Source organism: Herpailurus yagouaroundi, unplaced genomic scaffold, assembly GCF_014898765.1.
Source record: "Herpailurus yagouaroundi ecotype Mexico unplaced genomic scaffold, PumYag 250, whole genome shotgun sequence".
NCBI classification, from domain to species: Eukaryota; Metazoa; Chordata; class Mammalia; order Carnivora; family Felidae; genus Herpailurus; species Herpailurus yagouaroundi.
Genome location: NW_024412467.1, coordinates 12688797 through 12707349, shown reverse-complemented (window position 1 = coordinate 12707349; position 18553 = coordinate 12688797). Strand labels below are relative to the sequence as shown.

The window sequence follows — 18553 nt, the reverse complement described above, 5'->3', positions numbered from 1 at the left end:
AGCAGGGGAGGAGCAGAGAGAGAGGGAGACACAGAATCCGAAGCGGGCTCCAGGTTCCGAGCTGTCAGCACAAGCCCGACGCAGGGCTCGAACTCACAAACCGTGAGGTCATGACCTGAGCCGAAGTTGGAAGCTTAACCAACTGAGCCCCCCCAGGCGCCCTTCTCTTGTCTTTAGTGCACGAAAATGCTCTTTTAATGTAGTATATAGATTTTGTAAAACTCAAGTTTCAGTTATGAGGTTGGCAGTACGGTCATAAAATGCACTTTACAATTATGTCTCCCCTACCCCTTAAAATAAAATTCGTGTTTATAGCACCTGAATTCTAGGCTGTTCCTTTCCTAACTAAATCCCCTTGATTTCTGTGGCCGACCTGTAATGAAATGTCTACATCTAGAATTGTCAGAAGCTAGTTTGCCAAGAGTGGGGACAAAGTTCACAATACCGTATTTGTGAGATTTGGGATTTTACTTTGGATACAACCATGCAGTGTGTGAGCAGCTGAAGTCGTATGTTCATTTTGCTCCTAACTCTGCTGTATTTGTCCTGTTTCAGGTTTCACTTCCAGGGGCCTTGCGGTACCACTCTTCCCGAAGCCCTTGCTCCTCATGAAACTGAAAACGTGTCTTAATTGTCCCGGGGAAAGAAGAAATTGTGGCACATCTAAGTACCGGGCCACAAACAGAGGCGAAACAATCATGGGGACGGTGAGCTAAATGTTAGAAAATCTAGAAATAACCTCCGATACCCTGGCTGGAATCCCACCTGATGATAAGTGATGGCAGTTTAGAAGGAACAATCGCAAACGTGGTTAGAGGGAGAAGTCAATGAACAGTGGAGTTGATGCAATGTTATTTTGTGTGAACTTAAACACAGGATATCTCTGATGTGTTTGGTTGGTTATTGGAAGGGGATATTTTTGTGATTAGATTTTCTTTTAAAGAAGCAGTTGTGCTGATTTTATTGTTGCTATCTGGGCAAAGATAGGAGTAGAGGGGTCAGACCTTGGTATTTCTAATTTTTGTCAAGTTTTGGTGGAAAATAAACTCACTCTCTACGGTAGGTGATTTATTGTATAAAGATGCTACCCCAAGAGATGTCTTTGCTGGGGGGGTTTTCCTTTTCGGTGTTTTCCTCGTTTGTCTGTCTTACCTCACAGTGCATGGGATAACCCTACAACAAAAAGTCATGCAAGGAAGGAAGAGAAAAGTAGCACAAGACAGAAAATCAGGGGGCACTTGGGTGGCTTAGTCGGTCGAACGTCTGACTTCGGCTCAGGTCATGATCTCGCAATTCATGAGTTCGAACCCCGCGTCGGGCTCTGTGCTGACAGCTCAGAGCCTGGAGCCTGCTTCAGATTCTGTGTCTTCCTCCCTCTCTACCCCTTCCCTGCTCACGCTTTGTCTCTGTCTCTCAAAAACAAATAAGATAAAAAATGTTAAAAAATTTTTCTAAAAAGATAGAAAATCCGGATTAAAAAAAAATAAACGATGCAAATATATGGACTCCAAGGGCAAACACAGCTGCCTAAAGTTGAGCGCTGGCCTTCTTAGCAGCCAAGGAGGAAAGGGGGACGTGATCGCTGTTTCTCAATAACATAAACACAGAAGCAAATGGTCTGTGTATGGTGGAAAAGTCCACCAAGCTTTCCCAGACACTGAATTCTGAAGCTTTTTTTTTTTTCCCTGTGGACTTTAAAAAAATTATGCCCATTCTACCTTGGAGTAAAGTAGTAAAAATACAGCTCCTGCTCAAGCCTCACCATCTAATGCCACACCCAGGGTCCCAGAATGCCTGCTGTCTGGCCTGACCGGGAAGAGTGGTCTTTAGGAAACAGTGGAGGGAAGTCAGCCCTACCTGGGTCCCTTAGATGAGGTGGGTTCCCTGGGTGATCACACACTTGGGCCACGTTGCCTCAGCCCCTTACAAAACCACATCTAATGTTACACTGTTGGCTTTCGTAGAAATAGACAAGACACGGTCACATAAAACTTTGTACTGCATTTGCAAGTCATAGCTTTTCATAAATCCCAGAGGTTCTTTGCTTGGGCAAGAGGGGTGTTCATAACCCACAAGGAGTCTGAAAGACCGGCCAAGCATCTTGAGGGCTCGATTCCCACTTTTCATCATTCACTTTTAATAGTTTTGTTGTTGGGCTTCTCAAAGTTAAATGCATACATTTTCCTAGGGTTAGCGATGTCAGAAGTCAGCATACTGTCTCAGTGAGTCTGATTATATATATTTTTTCAAGTTTTTTTGCAAGAGAGAGAGAGTGCGCACATGTGCAAGTGGGGGAGGGACAGAGAGGGAGGGAGGGAGAATCCCAACCAGGCTCCACGCCACCAGCGCAGAACCTGATGCAGGGCTCGAAACCATGAACCATGAGCTCGTGACCTGAGCCAAAGTCAGACACTTAACTGACTGAGCCACTCAGGCATGCCCCGCGAGTCTGATTACATTTTTAACCTGTAATTTCTATCTGACCAAAGCCCACGTATTTCGGAACTGTTCTTTGCAACTCTTCTCCTCCTGGGCCTTTGGCACCAGTGGCTTTTTTTATTTTTAGTTTTTAGTTTGATTCGTGTTTTTTCATTTTTGTTCACGTTTTGGTTTTGTTAGAGAAGATGGAAAAAAAGAGTTGAAAATACAAAATGTATGTGAGGTAGCATTATTTAATTCAATTTAATGTTTACTGAATGGCTCCCATATGATAGACACTGGAAATAAGATGATCGGCAAGATATGGACCTTACCCTCCAGGAGTTCACAGAATGGTTGGGACAACTGTTACGTAAACTATTTTACAGTGTGGCAACTACAGTGAAGTAATATGCCCAAGATTCAGGGAAGAATGCAATTAGAGATGGGTGGAGAGGGGATAGGGTAGATATTAAGGCACTTTAAGAGAAAGTCAGCCTTGGGGTGCCTGGGTGGCTCAGTCAGTTAAGCCTGCGACTTCGGCTCAGGTCATGATCTCGTGGTTCGTGGATTCGAGCCCCGCGTGGGGCTCTGTGCTGACAGCTCAGAGCCTGGAGCCTGTTTTGGATTCTGTGTCTCCCTCTCTCTCTGACCCTCCCCCGTTGATGCTCTGTCTCTCTCTCTGCCTCAAAAATAAATAAAGGTTAAAACAAAAATCTAAGAGGAAGTCAGCCTTGGTGGCAATGTTTGAAGTATAAATAGTTCCACGTGGAGGAGTATCAGAAAAGGAAACAGCGTGTACAAATGCATAGCAAGTGTGAAACAGCTTGGTTTGTTCAGAGAGTGACCAATCACTTAGTGCTGTGCAATGGGTGGGAGAAGATAAGCACAGAGATCAGGAAGGGCCCTGTGTGCCAAGAGACAAAATATACCCGGAGGCGGAGAATATAAACAACACTCGGGTTCCGTTCACTAAGTAACGGTGAAGTTATTCTTCTACCAGATTCAGGATTTGCGACCACCCGCCACTGTTCAAGGCTCCTGGGGTTAAAGCAGGGAACCAGACCAGGACCTTATTCTCACATTGCTTACATCCTAATAGGGGTGCCCGATGATCAGCTGTCAGAAGTGTGTTGACGAACAACGATGAACAGAGGCGTGGACAGTCCAGGGGGCAGGTGGTCAGGGGAGCCTGGTGGCTGAGGTTGCCAAGCACATGTTCGGTGCTGAGGATTGATTGAAACCTGCATCTGTCAACTTGTTCCTGTTGGCGACAGGAGGACTGGAAGGCATGGAGGTCCTATTGCTACAATTCTTCCCTTCGAAATGCCACTTCTTTGGGGTGCAGGGAGTGAAGGGAGCTGACTCTACAAATACTGATTAATTAGACTGTGAAAATTAATAAAGAGAAACCTCACTAAAATGGAGCTGGGAAGTTGGGCAAGGGCGGTCTCACGCTCTACCACTTGCCCTTACTTGCAAATCCAACAGCGGACCTGGCAGGTGTAGACAGCTTTATTACAGCCCACAGGAGGGAGACTTTTCTCTTCCCCCAGCAACAGCCCAGCCAATGACAGCGTGACAACTCGCCCAATGAGAAGCCACTATAGTTTGAACTCCCAGTTTACTCCAATGGCCTTTTAGTTTGTAACAGCCCCACCCAAAGGTTCCCTTTCCTTTATAAAGAGCGATCCACGCTTTGGGGGTACTTGCTGTGGTTTTGCCTACCGCCTGTTTGCCGGGGGTTGCAACTCTCTACGATTCCTGAATAAACCCATTTTTCGCTGGTAAAACAACCGGCAGTGTTATTTTTTCAGATTAACAGGACCAAGCGGATCCCCGTGGTAGGTTAGGGCCGCCGGGGCTTGCGGTCACAGGTTTCTGGGCACTGGCTGGCATAGCTGGCCACTGGACCGGAGGGGGGGGGGGAGGGGGAGCCAGCCAATCCTTCTGCCAGCCTCCCAGCGGAGGACGTCTCACGATGGCTCTTCCCCTCCTGGAAACGAGCCCCATCCCTGCCCGCTCTCGCAGCCGGAGCGCGAGCCACTGCTGCGGGGCGGAGAGGAATCCAGGTGGGATCCCAGGCGAGGAAAACATCCTGCATACGGAGAGGAAAGAAACCCGGCCGGCTCTCTTTAGGCCACGCCCTTCCTCCTTCTGCGCCTGCGCCTCTGCTGGCGCGCGGCCGTCTTCGCATCTGCACCTGCAGGGGGCGGCCTGACTCGCGTCGCTCTTTCTTTGCGTCACGCGGCGCTTGCGCGTTGCTTCCGGGTCAGAGGCCGGACGGCCGGGCGCTGTGTGGGCCATGGTGCAGCTGCGGCCGCGCGCGTCCCGCGTCCCGCCGTCGGCGATGGTGGACGAGGGCCAGCCCGCCTCGGAGGAGGAGGAGGAGGAGGCGGAGCACGGCCTGTTGCTCGGGCAGCCCAGCAGCGGCGCGGCCGCGGAGCCGCTGGAGGAAGACGACGAGGAAGACGACGAGGCCCCGGAGGAGCTGACTTTCGCCAGCGCCCAGGCGGAAGCACGAGAGGAGGAGCGGCGGGTTCGGGAGTCGGTGCGCAGGTTCGGAGCCCGCAGCCGGCCGGGAGCAGCCGCCGCCCCCCCCCCCCCCCCCCCAACCCCGGCCCGCGCGTGTCGCCCCGCACTGACTTGTCACTCTCTCTCTCAGGGACAAAACGCTCCTGAAGGAGAAGAGGAAGCGACGCGAGGAGCTGTTCATCGAACAAAAGGTTAGAGGCTGGGGGAGGCGTCTCCGTTTCAAAGGCACCCCGGCCGGGGCAGAATTCCCGGGTTTGGCAGGGAGAGTCGCTAACGTTTCTGGGGACAGCGGCGCAAGCCAAGGCGCTCGTGCTCTTTGCTGTCCACCGATTGAAAATGGGAGTGGGAGGAGGCGGGAGTTTGAGATCATGGGGTTCTCCCCCCTGTACCAGCTCACCGTGACGAGCCTGGTCGTTTAGCCTCGCGGAGGTCGTTTCTTTACCCGAAATCGGGTTGCTCAGGTACTCTGCAAAGTGAAGGCTGTACCTGGAGTATCTTTGCTTTGCCGTCTGACGTTTGGCAGATTGGCCACAGACAGCCCGCTCAGAGGGACGTGACTTGACCGCGCTCATCGCAGAACAGTGACCTCTGGGGTGGAATACAGGGGCCAGCCTTCCCGGTCTTGGCTCAGTCTTCCCAAGAATGCGTTACAGGTTCTGAGCTTCCTGGGCCCACTCCTTCCACAGCGTAGAGATCGCAGGGGCAGGGAGGGTTCAGCCTAATTCATTTCTTGCTCTAGGTGTACAGCTGTGTCCTTAGAGCCAGAAACTTGAGAAGCAGCCCAGGGTGTGTCATGTATCTCACCTCTGATTAATTTTTAAATGTTTTAATCTAAGAAAAGGAAACTCCTTCCGGATAACATTCTAGAGAAGTTAACTACAGCCGGACAGACTAAGTAAGTAATAGATCTTGTTATATACGCCTTGCTTAGACACCTGTCTTTGGATGCTATACGGGTATACACGTTTGTTTGAATCCACATAATAATAAAGAGAATAAGACAGAAAGCTACACAGTAGGTGGCTGGATTTGGTGGGAAAGGTGGAGGGAATTAACTCCACTTTTCAGTCTTCTGCCACTTTTTAAAAAAAAATTTGATGTCTGTTTTTGAGAGAGCAAGCGGGGGAGGGGCAGAGAGAGAGGGAGACGCAGAATCCGAAGCAGGCTCCGAGCGGTCAGCACAGAGCCGACGCGGGGCTCGAACCCACGGACCGCGAGATCGTGACCTGAGCCGAAGTCGGATGAACCACCCAGGTGCCCCACCACTTTGTGTTCATTCCCACAGCAAACTCTAGCCTCCGAGTTACTGATTCCAGTGTGTTCAGTCAGGGGACGGTTGTGCTCCTGTCATTGTACTAAGGGCAGGGGAGACGGTGGTGAGTAAAATGATGTCTTGAACTGTATCGGCTAGTGGAGTAGCAGGCACATCCGCAGGCTCTGAGGCTCCTCTTGTCCCTCGACAGCTTGCCTTGGCTGCTCCCCGGCTTCTGTTTCATTCCTCTCATTTAGCAGCTGTGCCCTGTGCCGAATGTGTAAAGGCCAGTGCAGTAGTTCTCGTCCTCCTCTAGCCCTCGAAATCAAACCTTAATAAATTTAGACTGCCAGATATTTGGCAATGTTTTCATATTCTCCTGGCTTCTCCTGACTGCTTTATTAAGTTCAGAAGTTTAGTCCTGTAGTTTTTTCTTTTTTTAATATTTAAGAGAGCGTGCAGACAGGGGAGGGGAGGGGGAGGGAAAGAGAGAGAGAGAATCTCAGGAGCCCGAGCTGGGACTCAATCCCACGACCCTGGGATCATGACCTGAGCCGCTCGCTTAGTGGACAGCCACCCAGACACCCCTAGTCCTGTATTTCTTGCCTAGGCCAGCGGTTCTCAAAATTTTCAGTAAAAGGCTTTTCCAAAGAGCTATTCAAGTTCTGTAAACACTACCAGTAAACATACTAACAATTGTTACCTGGGGCACATTCCCCTTTCCTCCTTAAAAACCAAGCTCAGATCCTTAGTGTAGCTTTTCTCCTGTGCTGGTGTTTCCACATGGGAGTCTCCTGTTGTGTTTCTCGGGTCAGTTCACATTGGTCTCTCGTTAGACCACTGTTCTTCCAGGCTAGTCCTGGTCTCCATCCTTGTCTTTGTGTCTGAACTGCTGAATTAACCCTTTGTGATTCCTCCGAGTAAAACGAGGCGGTCTTACCACGTTTTCACTTTGTATTTTGAATACTGTATTACAGAACTCGTTTTTCCTAAAGTCTTTCACTTTACTGTTAACCACAGCAATCTGCTTCTGCTGAAGTTTGCTCATAGGCTTTGAGATCTTCACTTCTGAGAAGATACTCCCTTCCTAGCGTATTACTAGTTTGGGAATTGGTAGCAGTGCCCTGGGGAGGGCTTTTGCTTCCAAAACTGATTAACGATCCTGAGTAAAAACCGAGGGCGGTGGTAATGCAAAGGGGAGATCTTTGTAAAAGCAGATGAAATTGTGTTAACCAGTGGGGTCATCTTTGCTATCTGCCTTACCAATCAGTGTTTTTATTGTTCTTCCTTAGCATCAAGAAATCATCAGGAAAGTTGAAAGAAGGTATGAACTATTCTCATTTAAATAACTTCTCTTGTAAGTGTCGGGTACATTTGCAGATATTTGCAGCCAAATGTTTGGCCCGGAGAGAGTGTGGGAATAGGCCCGGCCAAGCGTAGCTTGGCCCGTTGTCTCTATTTCTTACAAATAAAGATTGTACCCAGATTGGTACTAGTGGAGGTTTAAAGTACAGTCCAGTAAATGTTCCTGCTTTGTTTTACATATATAAACTCAATTTTTTAGCGAATTTGCAGAAGGAAAATGAAGACTGTGACAAAGGAAGTGATTCCAAGAAGGCTAAAGTACAAAAAGTACAGTCTGTCGGGTAAGGAGGGTCTTTCTTCTTTTCAGAGAATGTGAAGCTGACTTGAGAGAGAGTATTGGCCTGGGGCGGGGGGAATAGTTTCATTATAGTAGTTTCAGATTACCTTCTCTATGGGAAAACCAGTTCTGATATTTGCATAAAAATAAGACCTCTGCCTCCTAAAATGGAAACGTTAGTCTATTTGTGTGTAGTAAAATAGCCCAGGGATGTCATTTTATTCACGATCTGCACTTACAGAAAATTAGGATTTTGGGTTTTTTTTAATTTTTTCTTTTTTTAATGTTTATTTTTGAGAGAGACAGAGACAGAATGTGAGTGGGTTAGGGGAAGAGAGAGAGGAAGACACAGAATCCGAAGCGGGCTCCGGGTTCCGAGCTGTCAGCACAAGCCCAACGCGGGGCTCGAACTCACGAGCGGTGAGATCATGACCCGAGCCAAAGCCAGACACTTAACCGACTGAGCCACCCAGGCGCCCCTTTTCACTTTAAGCAGCTAACAAAACACTTTTTATTTTCAAACTCAGCATGTTCTCAGATTTGCTCATTTTGACCTTTTGTGTTTGTCACCAGCCAGGATAAAAGCTACTTGGCTCTAAGGCTAAAAGGTCAAGATCTGCGAGATTCAAGACAGCAGGCAGCAGAAGCCTTTGTACAGAATTCTTTATATGGTCCAGGAACCAACAGAACTACTGGTAATTTCTTTACAGACCGTCTGTCTCACTTTTTACTGCAAATTAAACAAAGAAGTGATAGATAATTCTCTTTTCTAGTAAATAAGTTCCTGTCTCTTGAACATAAGAGGTTACCAGTGAAAAAGGCTGCAGCCCAGTTTCTGAATAATGCTTGGGGTAAGATCCAGCTCCGCTCCCTCAGCTTTTTATATATTGCACACTTTCTTTTAAGGAGGTAGTAAATACTTAAATAATTGTGAGATAATCCATTTTTTCCTTACAGTGGCTTCTGTATTAATATCTTGAAGTTGCTTCTAAAACATAGCTCAGCGTGGTATATCTACTGTACAATTTGATTAGTGTTTACATTCATAGAATCTTGAAAACTTTGGAATTGTTTCTTGCGAATTTCGTATCCAATATTCTTACTGTAGAAAATTTTCTATTCTAGGAACTCAGAAAAAACAAAATGCCAAGAGGTTTAAAAGACGGTGGATGGTCAGAAAGATGAAAACTTCTAAGAAGTAAATCAAATGAAGTAAATGAAGGATGAGAACTTGTATGTATAGGACTCAGTTATTTGGGTTAGAAAATGCTCTTAAAAAGATCTAATAAATGATTTATAAAGAGTTTTGAAGGCTTACTGCAAAACTCGTAGGTCTGTTGGGGGAAGTACCCCCTCACCTCTCATCCTTCAGGACAGTCCTGCCTCGTAGTTTCTGAGAACGACGTTGGAAGACGTTGGAAGACAAACCGGTTCAAAAGAATGGTTTCCCTTTTTTATGAGCGTCTGCGCATTTAATTGAAAGCTCGTCTTCCACCTGCGGTGTTGGGTGCACAGCAGGGTGAGAGAAGTGGGCCCTGGGGTGTTTTCAGCTGCAGCTCTCAGCTGCCTTGGTCTCGCAGAGGTTTTGGTGCTCTGAGGGGCATTTGTTTCCCAGGCTATGGAACAGGAGGGAAGTAGCTGAAAGCTCAGTATCTCAGTGCAGTAAGTATTTCTTCTCGAGGAAGATGGAAGCCTCCGTGCAGAGTTCATTAGCCGTAGGATTTGGTGATCTTGGTTAAGTGTTACTTCTAACCAGGTTGGGCGGGTGTGCTTTGGTGGCAGGCCACGTGCCATCGTTCCTACTGTAGTTACAGAAACAGGAGATGAATTGCCTGTTTTCTTGCGGCAGCACCCACAGCATCAGGCCTGACCCTACTCTAGGGAGGCCAGTAAGCCGAAGGCAGTCTTGCGTTGCAGAACTCAGATTTAGAGGATTGCTCTAATTCTGTATTAGAAGTGTGCAGGCACCTAATATATAAATTCAATTGACACTCTAGTATCTGTAATAGTAAATTTTTAATGGCTGGTTAATTATATCACTACATTTTTATTGCAATATAGTACTCATTTAAGCACTTAAAAATGGAAGGTGTACAAAGATTAAATTAAGACACGGTAAATTGACTAAATATTTGGTTTTTATATAAATAAAGGTCATAACCACACTGTTGACATGTAATACTGTTATAATACAACAGTTAAACTTGTGAGTCTACAACAGAAGTCGTCTGTAGTTAAACAGGAAACAAAGTTGAAAAAGACCATGTTAAAACAAAACTACTGGGACTAACAGGTCGGGATTGTAAGTAGCAACAAACATATTCACTCAGCTCCTGAGTATTTCAAGTTTTACAGTACACATTAAAAATGATTTCTTCCATCAACACTATAAATTCAAACTGTCGGATGTTTATGCGTTTTGCAAGTTACACTGATTGAATGCTTATATGGGAGCGGGGGTCGGAGCATCTCCCAAATTGAAGTTTACATCACCCACATGCTAACACAAACACAACTGGTTCCGTTTCCTTCCCCCCTCTCCCCCAAACAAAGGCGGCAGGATTTTTTGGTTTCTTTTAGGTAATTGTTTTAAAGGATTTGTGATGATCAATTTGAACGTCTGAAATTCAGTAATATTGAACTCTTAGACAACTAAGAGGTTAAAGATGGAAAATAATTTCTCCTAACACCAAGTTAGAAAATCATTTGCATCATGCTGTAAACTAGGAAGCAATGTAAAGCGACAAAAACCTGTCCCCAGTACATAATTAAAAAATCTAAATTTCAAATCAGCAGAGCTGGTCTACTTCCAGGTTGACTATATGCCACAATGTACACGTGAGCTCCTTAAATGCATAGCTAGTGTAGGTAGTCTTCCACTGTGGCAAACGCACAGGATCCGATTCCTGACCGAGCCATCAGTCCTAGACATTGTGTGGCCTGGCCCATTGCTAGGGCGAGTGGAGGTTGCTTTGGCAGATTGTGGGTTTCTGAGGAAAAATGATTAAAAATGGAAACAGCAATTAGCAAGACATTTCCCAAAAACTTCTCAACGGGGAAAATACTGCATTACTTGAAAACGTACCCCTGCCTGCCTATACTGCTCTTAATTACCTCACTAGCAATGGTCATTTCTAAGCCAGTCATTAATGTCTTGGCCCTGCTACTCGGACTAGGTGCTATGGCTACTGAGTATTCGACTCTGAAGGAAAATTCTTGCAGAATTCGACACTTAAAAACTTCCACATTAACTATGATGGGAAAGAGGTCCGGTCTTACCTGATACTTACAGTGGGGAGTAAGGACTATTTAGTATTTCTCTTTGACTTAAGTCACTTGACCTAACAGGAAAAGGCCTCAGGCTTAAAGTAAAAGTTTCACCGATAAACTCCTCCCCTTCTGGGGATAGAACCCACCAGAGGCTAATTGTCTCCAAGGCATATTGGTGAATGTTGCTTGGGCTTCTAGGGAGCAAATGGTGACGGTGGCCGTGAGGCAAGACAAAAGCAAAACCACCCTACAACGTTGGAGGGAGTTGACTTACAGTTGGTAGATATTTTTTAAATTGCCGATAAATTTGTTCTCCATGTCCTACATACCAGAAGTCTGCAAGTTCTGTGCCAGAAATGAAAAAATGAACTACTGGTGAAACTGGCCAAGTTCCTAATGATCTCTCCCTGGGTGGAGATGTCCAAGTTTTAAGTTGATTAGATTCCCAATTAATAAAATCACTCCTCAGTCCTTTGTAGGCATAGCGGACAACAAAGGGCAAAGACCATGATACTGGCAGGTAAGGCCACACTCCATACTATCCTATTTTTATTATTTTAGAGGGAGAGCGCATGCATGTGAGTGGGGGAGGGGACAGAGGCAGAGAGAGAGGATCTGAAGCAGGTGCCACGCTCAGCCCAGAGCCTGGCACAGGGCACGACCCCACGACCCTGGGATCATGACCTGAGCTGAAATCAAGGAGTTGGACGCTCAAACGACTGAGCCACCAGGTGCCCCAATTTAATTCTACTTTTGATTCCAAGGTTGCAGTGGGGTGGGAGAAAGTTCCGTAAAGAATGGCACCAAAAAATGAAGCAAATTCAGGATTTAAAGGTACAAAAGAACACAAAATAGGATCAAGAATTTAAGAATGGAAATCTGTAAGAAAAGGTACACAGATCAGTGAGGAAAGTATGGTTTGAAAAGTGGTCTGTGGGTTAGGATTAATAAAGTCCTGGCTATTCTTTGGCGAGACACTGTTTAGCTAAACTTTGATGGTGCTACAGTTTTTGCCAGCTCTAAGCAGGACGGACCTTATAGTTCTGTCTTGAGTCCAGAACAATTTCAGTTTTACACAAAATCAACATGAAAAGGAATAAAAAATGGAAAAGGAAGCTTTTTTTTCCAAAATGTCTGATGGTTCACAGGGAAGTAACCTTGCTGGAAGATAAGCATCAGGAGGCATGTGGTTATAAGCACCTTTAAATTCTTTTTGGATCTGGAACTGACAAGAACTAACATACAATTAATATGTAACAACTTTAAGCACTAATTACAGATGGTACTACATAAAATAGCATGGTATTTATAAATATTCACATATTCATCTACAGCAATTTATATTAATAAGCCTGTCATTAATTTTGCAGGAATCCTATGAATATAAATTTAAGCACTAGGTACAGCTGAACCTATCTACCAGGTAGCACAGTGAGAGTACACAGATCTTTAATGGCCCTACAACATTTCATGTTTAATCACTGAATTACCTTAAAGAACTCGACATAAACTATTCTAAGAAAACTGGTTACTTCAAATATTCTTCACAAATCTGATCCTTAAATATGAAGGCTGTGATTTCAAAAAGACCATTACAGTAAACCATAATTTGCCCTACAATCTCAGCATTACTACTGAGTTCCGTCTTTACCAATAGAGCTAAGTGGATTTCATATAACCAAAGAGAATACAACACGTTAACCAGAGAAAATTCACGTGATTTATTATATACAGATTCTAAATTTATAGAAACCCCACCAAAGACGCTTCTTTTTTTCTTACCGTTATTGCAAACCCCCCCACTGTTCTACTTTAACACAAAGAATTCACAGTTCACCCCTGAGAAACACCAGTTTGAACTACACAGACCCGCTTCCAGCTGCGGTTTTTGATACGGTACAGGGATGTAGCCGGCTCTTCCCCTCCGGTTTTCTTCACCTCCAGCTTTATTGTAAGAATCCAGAACACAACACGCGTCACATACCAGATCTGTGTCTATCAAGGGCTCCCGTTCTTGGCAGGGCTTCCCGCCAGCAGCGGTTAAGTTTTAGGGGAGTCAAAAGTTACATGCGGATTTTTGTGCGGGGGGGTTGGTGTCCCAACCCCCACTCGGTTCGAGCGTCAACTGTAATGAACTTTGTAAGAGCAGATGAGGCTCATGTAGGAACACTTGCTCCCTTCACATTCTAGCCATACGGTCCCTGGCCCGCTGCAGGTCTCCCCGCTCTTCGTGGCAATGCTCTCGCGCACCTGAAATGGTCTGAAACGTGTTGCTATAAAGCTCCCAAACGTAACAGGGCCGAGCAGGAGTGGGAGCCTCATTTTACCTGGGGATTTAGCCTGTCAAGTCAGGTCAAAAGCCACTCTTCTTTAAGTTACCTTTGAAAAGAATCTCCGAGAGAAGATCATAGTTTCACGTAAACCGCCCTGTACGGTTTATGCATAAACGCACAGAATGTTATAGCATTCACAGAAAAAGTATTTGTTCGGGACATGAGTCCCGTAAGCATACTCTGTAGTGAGTTGCTTACAGGGACAGCAACCGACCAGGGGAAGGGCAAACCGGTCTCCCTCCGTGCTCGCCTCTAGCGAAGTCTCACCACCGAAACTGCTGGTCTCTTCCCCCGCCTCTCGCTTTTTATCCGGTAAGGGCATAATACGGCTGAATATGCTGAACTTTCCTGCAAATACGGTGCTACTCCAAGGGCTGGTGCTGGCAGGGCAGTCACACGTCACCCGGAAGTCCCTCGTGTCCGTATCTTAAGCACAGCGGAAGCTGCGGTATGTGTGGCTCAGCCCAAAAACGCTTACACAACATGCACACAAAGACTTCCATTTTCCAGACTTCCCGGGGTATGATCCCAATATACCGTTGTGGGGTTTTTTTTATTATTCTATTTGAATCCATTTAATTTTGGAATTGAGATGGTGGAGGGGAAGCTTTCTGTATTTTGAAGTAAGTTTACCTTTTTTAAAATGTAGAAATGGTTTCTACGTGAAGAGTTTACCAAAATACGAATCCCGTCTCAAATATGCAGACACTCTGGCTGCAGTGACGCTTCACTCACCTAGTATTGCACTGTTAAGGGCGGAGCACACGGGTTCTCTCTGAATTGGGTCAAGCTGATTTCCAACCGGGCTGTTCCAAGGATCCGAGTAAGCGAGTAAACTGAATGCATCCTGTTGAAAACACAGCAGTTTGGTTTTTAATTCAAACGCTTCAGCTACCGTCCTCCCCACGGCTACAAAGTTGAGAGACGAGTAAAATACACAGCTTTCCGGCACAAGGCTACGGTAACACTCAAACCCATTTACCCCAATGATGATATATATTTTTAACAAGATTATACAACAAAGCCTAATGGGTCTTCCTTCTTTACTGTAAACAGCCAATCTGAATCTGAATCTTCCCCCATCCCTGCAACACATACACCACGGCAAAATTAAATTCTGGTGGAACGGGCTAATTAAAGAGGAAGACAAAAGCACTCAGATGCTCTATAATTTATCACCACTGGTATGAATCTGACATTAAAAGGACAGAGCCTATTTATTTTCTTAAACAGATGTGGGGCCGAGATCCATCTCCCTGGATGTCATTTTCTCAACCTCAGGACCAACAAGGTAAACTGGCTGCCCTTCAGGAACATTCAGTGGTTCCAACCATCCTCGAGCCACCCCTCCTAAAGGGACGGACACGCGGTCTTCTCAGTCAGTGACTCTCAGTCAGTAAGCACTAACCGCTCCGGGACACTGGCAGCGTCCGTTCGTTCTAACCTCTCGGTACAGGAGGTCGTCCTCTTTTGCCCAAAGTCCATGCCCGAATCCGGGGCGGTGTTCCCGAGAGAGGCGAATGACAGGACGCCTTCCCGATTCAGAAGGCCTACGTAGGACAGTGCTTAGGAAAGCGTCAATGAATTCGATCAGTGCCACTTTCAAAATGAGGACTACGGACACGTGGGAGACTGGACTTTCTGAAGGAAAGGATCCCAGGTCCAGCTGCCCGGACGTTCCTCCGCTCAACTCACCGCTGCTCAGAGCGGCCTCGGAGGCCGGGCTTGCCGGTCAGCTGTGCTCTGGCCCTTTCTCACCCCACGCGGCCTGCACACCGGGGAGCCCGGAGGAGGGCTGTCCACACAGCCGGAGCCGCATGGCCTGAGGCTACCGGGCGGGGAATACACGTGCCTCTCAAAGAAAACGCGTGCGGCTGGTCCACGGTCTTCCTTCCGCTGCTGAATATTTCATGGGTGGTAGACGGCTCGCCCCAGTTTTTATAATGAAAGGTCTCTGAAAGGAAAATTTCTTTCTTCCACTATTTTGAGTCCCCTGCAGCTACTCACGGACGCTGGGAACAGGGAAGCAGCTTCACACACCCGCCCATTACAGGACCTGCTTCTTCCAGTGCATCGCACCGAGCCACCCCGTTCTATTTCCTGGCTCCCCCACCCCCGCCATCCGAATTTACTGATGGAAAGAGCATTAACGTCCTGTATCCTGGGAAGCTAACTCTAGTCACTGATCTTCGCTCAAGACTTAATTTACCCCACAGCCACCTAGTGAGGTACCATCCCCATGCTACAGAAAGCTACCTGAAGTATACCGAAGAAGTGTTCAAGGAACAACTGGTACCTAAAAACCTCTAAGCACAAAACCGTCCTCTTGGGTGTATACATCCGGACACGCAACCAGAAACGAGAAAGGTTGTGGTCCCAGATCTCAAGGCAGACCGTTCTTCTGTTAACACCTTCTTCTAGTATTTCACCAAAACCTCATGGAAAAAAAGGTAATGATGGTAATAATTTATCGTGCACTAATACCGGGTGAAGCAATGTTTCGAGCCCTAACGTGGAGAATCTCATTTTATCCTCACAATAACCTTAGGAGACGGATACTGTTATGCCCATCTTACGGAGAAGCAAACTGAGGCAGTGAGCGCTTAAGGGCACACAGTTAGTACAGAACCTCTTTTAGTAAGATGCAGCTTCTTTTAACTGCCAATCTAAATATCAAGATGAAGAAAGTCTAAAATTTAGCTCTAATATTTTCAAAACAATTGAGTATTATTGCACACAGCTGCCGGACCCTGAGGACACAGAGAGCAATCACCAGGACCTAGTCATTGTGCCAAGAACCCACGTGGTCTTACGGCGAAGTCAGACATGTAAATAAACAATGGACAGGGTACTGCTTATGAACATGCAGTATTTTGGGTCACATGTCACAGTCCCAGAGAGACCCAAACTACGTGGAAACAGGCTGAGAGAAAGAAAGGCACGGACGGAGCCAGAGGTAAGGGGGGTTAGATCCTAAAATGTCCCCAAAGGCTTACATTTTTTTTTTCCAATACAACAATGGAGTTTTAAATGGAGGACTGATGTGGGTAAGACTTGACTTCAGCAGGATCCCATCGCAGCACAATGGAACAGGCTTGGAAGTCAGGTGAAGCTATAAGCAAGAAAACTAAGAAAACCTTAAAAGAAGAAGAACAAGAAAAAAAAAAAAAGGCTTATGCCACCAGGTTCCCTGAATATCTACAATTTTCCTTTCCAAAGGGAGTGAAATTAGGGCAGCAACATTAATGTTTTAAATCCTGCAGTAAAACCTAACTGATGGTGGTGACCAAAGAAATGCAAACAAGCGATTTTAAGGTCTGAGCTTGAAGTCACTAAAACAGACTAACACAGGAGTACTTCTGTCACTTTCCTTTACTACTGCTGTAAGCTGGGGGAAGGTTTCTGGAAAACAGTATAGCAATATACAGGAAAAGCCACGATAATCCCAAGCTTTGACTCAATCATTCTCTTTCCAGGACTCTATCCCGTGTTGTAATTTTAAGGAACAAAGACGCATGTATAAAGGCATTCACTAAAGCATCTGAATAAAAGCAAAAAATTGAATAAAGCAACGCTTCAACGAACTGACACAGCAACTCAAGAGAGTAGCATGTAGCCATTTAAAAAGAACGGATGCACAGAAACTGGGAGTACATTTTTAGGACAATGACAACACCACAAAATGGTACACTTACTATGTAAAATATACACACGGGGGATTTAAGGCACAAAACTGAAACTCTGAGGCGTGGGATCGTGGGTTACTTTTCACTTAAAAACAAACAGATCTCAGTGGGAATCACTTCTGAGGCAAACGTGACGTCATTTAGGTAGGATTCTCAAACTGTACTTGTAGTTGGCTTAAAGTCTGCAGCAGTTTCTAAACAGGGCTGGTCTTAAGTCGTTCTGTTTTGGCTTCAATTGCCAGCCGGGGCTGCTGCTTCGTGTGCGACTCCACGGTCCCTCCGGCCAGAGCCTCAGGACGCAGCTCCTGAACAAACTCAGGTAGCTGTCTGACAAGCCACTGGCAGGCGTAGGGAGGTGAGGAACAGAGAAGAGGAGAAGAGGAAAGGAAGACAGAGAACCGGGAAAGGTCAAGGGAAACGGGCGCTGCAGGACGCCCTGCCCCTCCCACCCATTTTTACCGCACACGGGCCACCCCAGGCTCTGCACGAGGCCTGCTCCCCAGGACCCTGGGAAGCAGAAGACAGTAAAGCATTTAGGGAACTCTTAGCTTCACATTTAAAGGAATCTTTCTCTCTACAGATGCCTGTGTGATTCAGATGCTTACGCGGATCCACACAAAATTAAAGATAAAAATTACCCACTACAATCACACGTGCCCTGAAATGAAAAATGAAAGGGGATGATTTCTAAACCTTCTCAACGATGACAAAAAAAAAAAACCACCTCTTCATGTTGTCCTCAAGTCCTCCAGCTGTTCTTCGGGGACTTGTAACTTGGATCAGTCAGTCATCTTGTCCCCACGTGGATCAAGAGAAGTTTGGGGAATGGGAAGGAAGGAGTTCAGAATATTAAGAAAGTCTCTTAAAGTAGTAGTTGGCATGTGCTTAGAAGTCAGAAGTGCAAAATCAAAGCCATCCACACTCTTTAGATGAGGAAGATGAATTACATCTTCACATAATTCAATATATAATCAAGGACTATCTTTGAGAAGAGGCCACATCAATGCCATTTTCTCAGCTTATGCACATCAGCATCAAAGACAGTAAGCTGATTAAGTGAAATCTTACATTCTGAAAGGCACTACATAAATCACATTCCTTCATCATGCACAATTAGCATAAAGTTTTAACAAGAAAACAGTCAAGATGACCTAGCGTAAAAAAGCACATGAATTCTTAGAAACATTCCGTATCCCCAAATATCCCCTAAAACAGCAGTTCTCAAAGTACAGTCCAGAAACACTGGGTTCAATCTAAGATCCTTGCAGGAGGTCCCGGAACGTCAACACTGTTTTCGTAATAAAACTGAGAAAACTCTCTCTCGCCTCACCCTCACTCTCATTCTCTCCCGGCCACACAGCGGGGTTTCCAGGGGCCACGGGGCCGGTGACAGTGACAGCACAGCACATCGAGTGCA

At 46.0% G+C, this 18553-nt stretch overlaps 3 protein-coding genes across 9 annotated transcripts in view; 2 read left to right on the top strand and 1 right to left on the bottom strand.

The window, feature by feature from the left end:
• The window catches only part of SIRT5 (sirtuin 5), a 39181-nt gene extending 38084 nt beyond the window's left edge, over positions 1 to 1097 (top strand). For all 7 annotated transcript variants that reach the window (XM_040460679.1, XM_040460676.1, XM_040460680.1 and 4 more), the window contains one exon: positions 556 to 1097. In XM_040460679.1, coding sequence (XP_040316613.1) covers positions 556 to 631 — 76 coding nt within the window. In that variant the 3' untranslated portion in view covers positions 632 to 1097. The remainder of the gene's footprint in view (positions 1 to 555) is intronic.
• Positions 1098 to 4680: 3583 nt separating this feature from the next.
• Positions 4681 to 9158, top strand: NOL7 (nucleolar protein 7). The gene is made up of 8 exons (XM_040460459.1): positions 4681 to 4977; positions 5084 to 5144; positions 5790 to 5848; positions 7498 to 7529; positions 7770 to 7851; positions 8421 to 8542; positions 8621 to 8698; positions 8973 to 9158. The coding sequence occupies exons 1-8, from the start codon at positions 4724 to 4726 to the stop codon at positions 9047 to 9049; spliced, it is 765 nt and encodes a 254-aa protein (XP_040316393.1). The 5' UTR covers positions 4681 to 4723; the 3' UTR covers positions 9050 to 9158.
• A 688-nt stretch (positions 9159 to 9846) lies between these two features.
• RANBP9 (RAN binding protein 9) overlaps positions 9847 to 18553 on the bottom strand; it is a 91185-nt gene continuing 82478 nt past the window's right edge. Inside the window, exons 13-14 of the mRNA XM_040460458.1 lie at positions 14186 to 14297; positions 9847 to 10837 (exon numbers count right to left, since the gene is read on the bottom strand). Of these exons, the coding sequence (XP_040316392.1) occupies positions 10707 to 10837; positions 14186 to 14297 (243 nt within the window). The 3' untranslated portion in view covers positions 9847 to 10706. The remainder of the gene's footprint in view (positions 10838 to 14185; positions 14298 to 18553) is intronic.

Excerpts from the sequence above, each read along its gene's own strand:
- NOL7 (XM_040460459.1), top strand. The coding sequence starts at position 4,724 with ATGGTGCAGCTGCGGCCGCGCGCGTCCCGCGTCCCGCCGTCGGCGATG. Across the intron at positions 5,849-7,497 it reads ACTACAGCCGGACAGACTAA|CATCAAGAAATCATCAGGAA; the intron begins GTAAGTAATAGA and ends GTTCTTCCTTAG. Across the intron at positions 7,852-8,420 it reads CAAAAAGTACAGTCTGTCGG|CCAGGATAAAAGCTACTTGG; the intron begins GTAAGGAGGGTC and ends GTTTGTCACCAG.